Below are 10,016 nucleotides of genomic sequence, written 5' to 3' on the forward strand. Positions count from 1 at the left end.
GGCCTCATTTGAACATGATTGAGGTGTCTCAACTCATTTCCCCACCTCATAGCCCTCAGTTGACTGCACAGTTGACTTTTTGGTCCTCAGATGACCTTGAAATGCCTTGATGAACTTGAGCCTTTACCACTTGATGAAATGGCTTCAAAATGAAACCCTAGCTCATGTAAGCTCTTTGTAATGATCATGTGGTCCTCATCTCAAGAAAAATACCTCATCTCTTGCACAAAGGATCTTCTTGAAGCTCTTGACCTGGTGATTGCTTGAGCTACAACAAAAAAAGTAAATGACATATTTTTGTGCTTTTGGTTAGTGGATAAAACAAGAAAAGCAAATGATATACAATTCAAGCATGCCTGGTGATCTCAAACCACTCACAAGGAGGTCCCACCCAAAGGGGAAGAAAGCCAAGATGCTCAATGATCCTTGAGGCTATGCAATGCAATGCTATGATGCCATGAGGGATCTTAGGGACAAAATTGGGGTCTTACAGATTGCAACTTGCATTAGTTACATCATCAAGAGAAGTCAAACATGTTCATAAATTTTTTGAGAAGCTGATCTTTGTTGTGAATGTTGTTTGTTCTTCTACAAAGCGTCATGATGAGTTACAAGCTGCCAAATTAGAAGAAATTGCTTATTTGTTAGAGATTGATGAGATTGTAACTGGTAAAGATGCAAATCAAGTTGGTACATTGAAAAGAGCTGGAGATACTCGTTGGGGATCACATTACGATTCAATTTCTAGCTTGATAAACATGTATGAAGCAACTTGTTTAATTTTTAAAAAAATTGCAAAAGATAGAGGGAGTTATGCTACACGTGGGGATGCAGATAGTTGTTACAATTACTTGAAGGCATTTGATTTTATATTTATTTTGCACTTGATGAAAGAAATCGTGGGAATAACATATATGCTTTGTTAAGCCTTACAAAAAAAAATCAAGATGTAGTTAATGCTATGAACTTGGTTCGTTCAACAAAACATCTTATTCAAGGTTTGAGAGAAAATGGTTGGGATATATTGTTTACTAAAGTGGTATCTTTTTGTGAAAAGCATGGTATTGAGATTCTTGATCTTAATGATGTTTATTCAACAACAAGATTTGGACGCTCCCGTCTTGAAGAGAATCAAATCACAATTCAACATTACTTTAAAATTGAAATTTTTTTCACTGCCATTGACAAACAGTTACAAGAGTTGAATAGCAGATTCAGTGAGCAGGCAATGGATTTGTTAACTCTTTCTTGTTCTTTATCTCCTAAGGATGGATATAAAGCTTTTAGCATTGATATTATTTGTTCTTTAGTTGAAAAATATTATCCTATGAATTTTAGTGATCAAGAGAAGAATAATTTGCAATTTCAACTCCAACATTTTCTATTTGTTGCTCGTCAAGCATCAAACTTGAATAATTTATCAACTATTCAAGAACTATGTTCATGTTTGGTTGCATCTGGACAGGCTGAAACTTACTTCTTGATTGATAGACTACTTCGTCTTATCATGACTCTTCCCGTTTCTACGATCACAACTGAGAGGTCTTTTTCAGCAATGAAAATTATTAAGACTAAGTTGAGAAACAAGATGGATGATGGGTTTCTTGAAGATAGCATGACAATATATATTGAAAGGGAGATTAGTGCAAGCATTAGTTCGGAGTCAATTATTGACGATTTCAAGTCACTCGGAACACGTAAAGCATTACTTTAAGGTAGTTTTAAGTCATGTAATTTAAATTTTTAGTAATTAACTTTGTATTTATTTTAACTTTAATGTTTTATTTAAAATACTATTTACATTTTATTTATAATCTTTATTTTACGTTAGCGGTCATTCCAAATTTTTTTATCTGCCTCCGCCACTGAAACTTTCCAATTGCTCAGACTATCGCTAAAAACTTTGTTCCTCATATTAAACTTATCTCTACGTTGATTGTGATGAAGTTCAAGTTCTAAAATGAATACGTGAAGATTGTTCTTGGATGCTTGGATTGAACTTATTCTATGAAAGAAGAGTTGAGAAATCAAATGAAACTTAAATAAAAAATTAGGACCAATCCAATTAGATATGTCTCATGGTGATCAAAAGATTCACATCTAAAATGATTAAGGGTATGATTACTGAGAGCAAAAGCGAATTCTTCTAAATTGTGAAATATTTTATATTTAAATATTATTGATTATTATTGTGTCCAAGCTTATTTTAATAAGTTATAAAGATAAATGGAATACATTAAATTTACCTGTATATGTTGATGGTGATGAACTTCAAGTTCTAAAAAGAATATGCAAAGATTGAACTTATGCCATGAAAGAAGAGTTGAGAAATCAAATGAAACTTAAATAGAAAATTAGGATCAACTAGATATGTGTCATGGTGATCAAAAGATTCACACCTAAAATGATTAAGGATATCATTACTGAGAGCGAAAGCGAAAGTGTGATTCTTCGAAATTGTGAAATATTTTATATTTAAATATTATTAAATTATTGTGTCCAATTAAGAAGTTATAAAGTTAAAATGGAATACAATGTACTACTAGCTTGAGTCTTATGATGATTAAAAAATCTATAAAATATTGTTGGAATATTTTATATTTAAATATTATGTAATTACTATATTTTAATAATTGTTATATAGATATATGAATTTATCTTAATTATATTATTTATTTATCAGGGTCTTAATCGATTAGGTGATCAAATAAATAAAAAAAGAATACTTAAATTTTTATTTATAAGTTGATTTAATTAAATTGTTGGATTTGAACTAAAATATGAGTGAATATTAAAATTATCCGATTCAAAATGATTATAATCTATTTATCATCATCTTAAATAGAGATTATGGTCTTCAAATATATCGTACGTACACTAATAATTAATTTTTCATACTAAAGAGAATTCAAGAGAATATTAAAATATATGTTGAGAAAGGTTCAAAAATCGATAATTATCCATATTTTATCTCTACACTAATGTAATTTAATTTAATACTGAAAGATTTATTTCATGGATATAAACATTTCTACGATCTCATCTCTTAAGATAATGTCGTGTAGATGTTGTAATTATATAAATACTCGATTTTTTATTATATTGCGCACATAAAATATGATTGATAAATGAGTGTTCATGATTAATAAATTGCTCAGAACCAAATCGCTATAATGATTTGATTCAATTTTAAATAAATATTTTAGAAAAAAATTTAATTGCTAAAGTTGTCTACTAAGTTTAAAATTCATTTAAAAACAATTTGTATTTATAAATCTATTTATAATATGCTGGTATATATAAATCAGTTGTATATTTTAAACTATTTTAAAATCAAGTTATTTTAATGAAAAAATATCCGTCTTTTTGTCTGTCCGTTTTTTTTAATGTGAATCAACAAAAATATAAATGATATTTTTATTTAAATATAATTTTTTAAAAATATAATAGATTAAAATTAATCGGAAAAAGTTACGTGAAAATTAATAATAATAATTTTAATAAAAAATTATTAAATAAATTATATAATAAAATAAGAATAAAAAATAAAGTACGTAATTCAGTTTAATATTTTAACTTTTTTAGTGCAATTCAGTGTGTAAATATAATTTAATGAACAATATTTTTATACACATGTCTAAAATATTTTTGTACACCTTGCATCTCTTTGATTTCTCCAATCTCGCCTAGAATAATGGCTTCTTCTTTATATGTTAGTTAGCTGGTACAATGATTCACCTGTCGTTCATCGAGTGTTGTCCTCTATCTCCAGAGTACTCGTCGCACTTTGTCACCCCAATTTATATTTATCTTTGTCTAAACTTCGAATGCTAATCTTGGTCCACTTCGAATCAACTCGTATTAATTCATTTCACCTACTTTTGCTATCAAACTGTCCTATGTAATTAAACAAAAATCCATCTTGTCCGTGCATAATTTCTTTGTCGAACAGTATATATAAATCATGCATTCTTCAACCAAATGCATTGTACCTCAAAATAATATATTCATAATTACTGTGGTCCCAAAAGAAGCATACAGTAATTATTTAATTAAAATGATACATTAAATTGTTAGATTAATATATGCTTATGATATGATTAGCATACGTGGCTGTTATGAATGAGTTGAAAAAAAGAGAGATCCAAGTAGATCTACAAGTGTAAGAAAAAGACATAACAAAAAGAGGATGAAAATAAATGTGAACACATGCGGTGTTGATGTCTTAAACAAGACGGTGGAGTCAATAAAACAGGCAAATATGAATGTGAAGTATGCACAAAGCATATCATGTCTTGTTCTGCTCACTTGCATTAATTTCCTTACGTGGCGTTGAAAACATGCTACGCTTGTTATAATTTCTTTAACGCGTTTACTATGAAAAAATATTGTTAATGTATGAAACATATATACACTCAATCCCTTGTATTCAACTCTTTCTTGTTTTGGAATCTTCTCTTTCATTGACCTTAATTTTCTCTAGAGCTAAGGACGGAAATAGGATAGTGACGTATGGACGAAACTGTGCTGCTAGGAACATAAATTCTAGGAAGTTTGTTTTTACTAATTCATGATATGGAAATACGTTAACTGAAAAAACAATGATTTATGTAGGTAGGGTTGTGTGTTTGTTTGGTATGGACTCAGGACTCAGCTACCAATTGCAATTGGTAGCAACATTCATGAACCCAACATGTAATGGCTGGTCACTACTAAGGATTACTGGCCTACTTATTCTGATTTTTTTGAGACAATTCAATTGATAGTATTATAGGTTTTTTTTTTCCTATTAAATCAATTCATTTGATAATTGTGTATGTTCTTTTTCTATTAAATCTATTAAGTCAATTCAGTTGATAATTGTGTATGTTCTTTTTTCTATTAAATCTACTCAATTGATAGTTGTGTAGAAATATCATATACAAAATATTGACTAAGAAAGGTGCAAAGAATTTTTTTTTTTATTCTATTAAGTCAAGTCAGATTGTGAAGGGATATCAGATACAAAATATTGACCAAGGAAGGAGTGAAGAGAACGATGAAAGTAAGAGGAAAGGAACAATACTCCATTTTATTACTATTGATAATTATCCTCCATTTAATTGATAAATATATCTATGATTACAATGGGAAAAAGCAATATAAAGCTTATGACAAAATAAATAATCTTTTTTCTAAAGGGTAAAAAAAATGACACATACCGACCCTTGTTCCACCTCTAACGGTTTTTCTCGATTCTACCAAGGGTCTTTGACTTTTGTACTTCCAAAGAGATCTATTTACATTTCTATAACCAACAAAAAGGGATATTACCACTCATGTGCATTGTGTATTAACAATAACCAATAATTAATATTCAACACTCTTACTACTACTCGACTCTCACACTAGCAGGTAGCAACTCTTGTGAGCTCCGGTGATCGGAGTAGCCATCATCTTCGAGCCTAACCAGCAGCGAAGACTCGTGATCATCATGGTAGGTTGAATTGAAGTTCTTGTTCAACTGGTGGAAGGAAGGAACCAACACTTTTTCCATCCATTCATCGATTGTGGTTTGGCCTAACCACACTCCGCTTGTGATCTTGTCAAGAGCATCCTCTTGTACTTCAATTGAGATCCTATTTCCAACCACAGCAGAGAATCTTTTAGTGATTGTTGCAGAGAAATTACGACGAATGAGATCAAAATTCAATGGCTTGAAGACAATGGCATCGTCGACAGAATCCAGAAACTCGCGGGGTTTTGAGGGCGACCCTCGATCGTGATTGTGATTGTTGTCTTCGTGGTCCACTGTGAAGTCACTGGAATTATGTGACCCATCTGCTCTGTCTTCTTCTACATCCGCGGTTTCGTTAAGATCGAAGGATAAACCTAAGTTCACTTCCTTTCTAGGCTTCAAAGACCTGTCTTCATTGGATAACCAACTGGGTTTGCGTTTCGATACCTTCTTGGTCACTGATAGCCGAAGTTGCCAGCTTCCACTTGCTAAATTTGCAAGCTTTTCTTCGTCTAGTGGAGTGCCATTGGACAGGTAGCCAAGGTCCTCGGGCAACCAATTTGAAGTGAGGATAAACATGACATTGCTGAGACTGATTTCACGGCCATGAGAATCAGGGAACCGTCCTTGCTCCATGGCTCGTTTGATGTTTCCACGAAGAAGAATGTTGGCTTCATCGATGTCCTCAAGCATGATGACAGAATGTGGGTTCCTTCGGATGGTCTCTACAATGCGATCAAGAACTGTTTTTCCACGGATGTGATGGGCGTCAGAGTCTCCATCCCCACATCGTTGTGCAAGAGAGATTACTATTGGCTTTGACCCTGATACCAGTTCAGCAAGTGTTGCTGCCATTTTCTTCTTGCCAATTCTGTCAGGACCTGTGAACAATAACCACGTGTCACCCTTTGACCGTCTTTTACCGTTGCCTAATTTGCACTGAGTCACAGTGGTGGCTATAGCAGATGCTGCATCCTGCTGCCACCACACTTTTTCCGTCAGACTTTTGAGTAGCCTCTTGAAAGAGTCAACATCAAGTAATTTTTTGCTCTGTAATTCATCAAACTTGTCTTGTGACTCAGAAGACAGTGAACTCAAAAAGTCGTTAATTCGTTCTTTCTGTGTCTCTTCGGGAATTGTATCAGATGGCTTGGTTTGCCCAAGAACCAGCTCAGTGGTTACTGTACTTCGCCTTGGGCTCGCCGTGCGTTCTGATTGTTGGATAGGCACTGGATTCGAGCTCAGTTGAAGAGAGCATCCCAAATTTTTATTTGGGAGTACTTTTGGTTGAAATTGACGCCCCATCATATTCATATTATATAGGTTCGTCATTGAAAAAGGGGTGGGAGCAATCCTCTCTGTGCTCACATTTTGCTGATGAAATTTAGGATGTAAGTTCAAGCAGGAATCGTTCCATTTCTTTTGTATTTCTTGAGTCCTCTTCTTTACATTCCCTTCTTGACCATTGCTCTATAAAAAGACAAAAGAACACAATAATTAAAACACATCTATCATTTCTAAACCCCAACAACCAACCAATATAATAGTTTTAATTGAATTTACCTGGGCCTGATCCATTACTTTAGCATTATCATTGATAGGTCTAGCATTCTGTAACCAAAGTGGAAGAGGCGGTCTCGCGGCATCTGATGCGAGCTCGGTATCAGATTTCTCAGTTTCTTTCAACATATCCGATACTTCTTGCTCACAGTTCTGAATACACTGTGGGCAACAAATTGATGCTGCTGCAGGATCTACATTCTCTGAGGCTCGCCTCGTTGGAGTGATTGTTGTAGCAGGGAAGGTCTTTAATGGGGACAAAGACTCAAGAGTAGTACCAAGAATTCCATTGGTCCCAAGTCTGGTCACACAAGAAACCAAAAGTTAAAACTACAACTACCAAATGTGGGAGAGACAATTTAACCATGTTTCATAGCTTTGTCAAGCTAATAGTGCCAATAGCACAAAGGTAACAACAACCTAACAATCTCCTGTCTAAGGAAACAAGAACATCCCATGTTTTCCTTTCAAAACAAAACAGGAGAGAGTAAAAGCAAAACTAGAACAGAATTAACATATCGTATAAGATTCTTTTAAACCATAATAGATTCTATCAAGAATAATTCTCAACTCCATTCCATCAAACACGAAAATTAAACGTAAATTCCGTTAACTAATCTTGCAACAAAACAGATCAATTGAGCCAAAGTAGTGAAATAAGATGGGTTCGTAAACGATACAATTAGATAAAGATCTAAAGGAGCACAAAGTGTTAGAACAAGATTACTTTGTGAACAATCAGAACATCCATAAAAGAGAATATACATATGTAAATAGTAAATACCTTGGAAACATTCCAGGTAGTGGTGATCTTGTGGTAATGGGGACTGCTTGAAGATCCCAATCATTTTCCATGGAAGGATGATAAACCTGACATCTCAAGTAAGTCTCACAAGTAGCAGTACCCAACAACCAAAGCCTACCAGCACCACCCTCTCCAAATTTTGCAACCAATTGTCCCATCTCCGCCACCGCAGCGCGGCCGGCCTCTGCAAGAGCTGGTTGCTGCATATTCCCCAAACCAAATCCCACAGGCTGTTCTACCAACCATTTCAAATCCCCTAAATTGATAAACACGCCACCACCGGAACCCGAATTCCCCAACCGCGATTCGATCAAATCCCCCAACTCTTTAATCCTCCCAGGTATCTGCGCTCTATCCGACGGAAGCTCCTTCTCTAAATGAATAACATGGGCATTACTAAAAGCACCCTCCCCCAATTCCTTATTCTCAATCTTCCTCAAAATCTCTCTAATAGCAACCTCAGGCTCCGATTCACCCACCAAAACCGGATTCCTCTTCTTCGTCCTCATCAATATATCCACAACACGTTTACCTTCATCACCCCTCTGTGTTCCTGATTGAGCAACACTCCCCTGTTGCTGCAACCTAGGATTCATATACAAATTCCTCGCCTGCACAGCCCCGGGAGTAACCATCCCCGGCCGGAATCCCAATCCCATTGGACTCGAATTAACAACCGGAGGAGGAACGGAATTAATCGACTGTTCAATTGTCGCTTTAACAGCCGGACTAGAAAAACTAGCTTCTCTCATCACCCTACTAACACTCGGATCATCAAGAATCGATATGATAAGCTGTTCCAATTCAACCTTAACCGCAAGAAGCGGTTGTTGCTGCTGTTCAGGGTAACCACGGCGTTGATGAGCCTGAGCGCGTTTCAGAGCCGCCATCAAAGCATTCGAAATTGGCGGCTCCATCGCCGCCGCCGGAGTCGTGTTCTGCGATGTCGGCAACCGCTCCAACGCAACGCTGAAACATAATTCCAAAGCTCTACACTGAAGAGGATGAGACGAATTCGGATGCGATTTTATACACGCTTGACGTAGGTAACCAGAAGGTGAAGCTAAGAGCGTCGCCGCCACATGAAGCGGCGTGGTCTGGCCGTGGTTTCGCCGGCCTGCCTCCGCGATTGAATGATTCAAAACACTAGCCGCCTCCGGCGTTAGGGTTTGTTGGATTGTACTTAACCCAGCTCTCATTTCACGAAATGAATAATTCTTCAACTCTCTCAATAATTTTCAGAGTAATTAAAATTGATTTAAATTTTGATTCTGATTCTGATTTTTCCTTATTGGATTGAAGAAATTGAAATGAAATTTGAAATCTGAAATCTGAAATCTGAAATGAATGTTATGTTGGGTTATATGAGAAAGTAGAGTTTCTTTATGAAGTAGTTAAACTTGACTTTACTTTATGGGAAGGAAGAAAAAGAAAGTGTGTATGTGAGAAAACGAAATTAGTGTTTTGTGAACTTGTGTTGTGAGAGAGATAATAAGATAAGAACAGTGTCAATATACAAGACAAATTAACATTTTCAAGGGGTGGAATTGGAAATCAAAATCAAAAAAAGCTTTTTACAAATTAACCCTTTAAGTACTTTTTAACTTTCCTTTGAAGGATCGATCTATTTATCTATCAGAGATCTATGTATCTATATCCATCTTTTCCTTTCTATTTTTTTCCTCTACTCTATCCCTCTTCTGCAAATTACACACACTTTCCCTCTTTAAAAAGCCTCTTCCGGAATTCAACGCGTAAAGCTTCTTTTAGATCCCGCTTTTTGTATCCTTCACTTTTAACTTCACACGAACAAACAAAGCACGGTGAATATAAAGTTAATTTAATCACTTTTTTCGGTTAATCATAATTTAATTTTATTTAATAATAAAATCAAAATTAAAAAAAATAGTTTATTTATTTATTTATTTATTGCGCAAGAGCAAGAGAAGAGAAAGTACTGGTATCAGTTTGCAAAGATTTCTGAAAAAAAAAATGCTTTGTGGACAGACTTAACCTGCTCTACTTTTTGTGTCTTTTTGTGCTTTTGAGTTATATTTTTATTTAATTATAGATAATTATTATTTTATTTGACACTTGCCTTTTGATAATAATTTTTTGTCTCTATTTTTATTATTATTTAATTTAAAGGCTAAT

The 10,016-nt window shown here is 34.5% G+C and overlaps 1 protein-coding gene across 1 annotated transcript; it reads right to left on the bottom strand.

The window, feature by feature from the left end:
* Positions 1–5,045: 5,045 nt before the first annotated feature.
* On the bottom strand, positions 5,046–9,587 carry LOC127138511 (protein SUPPRESSOR OF MAX2 1). The gene is made up of 3 exons (XM_051064976.1): positions 7,842–9,587; positions 7,061–7,358; positions 5,046–6,967 (listed from the first exon to the last, which is right to left on the bottom strand). Exons 1-3 carry the CDS (start codon positions 9,059–9,061, stop codon positions 5,372–5,374), a joined length of 3,114 nt encoding a protein of 1,037 aa, XP_050920933.1. The 5' UTR covers positions 9,062–9,587; the 3' UTR covers positions 5,046–5,371.
* Positions 9,588–10,016: the final 429 nt, after the last annotated feature.

This window comes from Lathyrus oleraceus, chromosome 4 (assembly GCF_024323335.1).
Source record: "Lathyrus oleraceus cultivar Zhongwan6 chromosome 4, CAAS_Psat_ZW6_1.0, whole genome shotgun sequence".
Taxonomy (NCBI): domain Eukaryota; kingdom Viridiplantae; phylum Streptophyta; class Magnoliopsida; order Fabales; family Fabaceae; genus Lathyrus; species Lathyrus oleraceus.

What these genes read in the sequence shown, in the direction of transcription:
- LOC127138511 (XM_051064976.1), bottom strand. Translation starts at nt 9,061, where the DNA reads ATGAGAGCTGGGTTAAGTACAATCCAACAAACCCTAACGCCGGAGGCG. An exon ending in CTACCTGGAATGTTTCCAAG is followed by an intron (nt 7,359 to 7,841) that starts GTATTTACTATT and finishes TTGTGTGACCAG; the next exon opens with ACTTGGGACCAATGGAATTC. An exon ending in AAGTAATGGATCAGGCCCAG is followed by an intron (nt 6,968 to 7,060) that starts GTAAATTCAATT and finishes GTCTTTTTATAG; the next exon opens with AGCAATGGTCAAGAAGGGAA.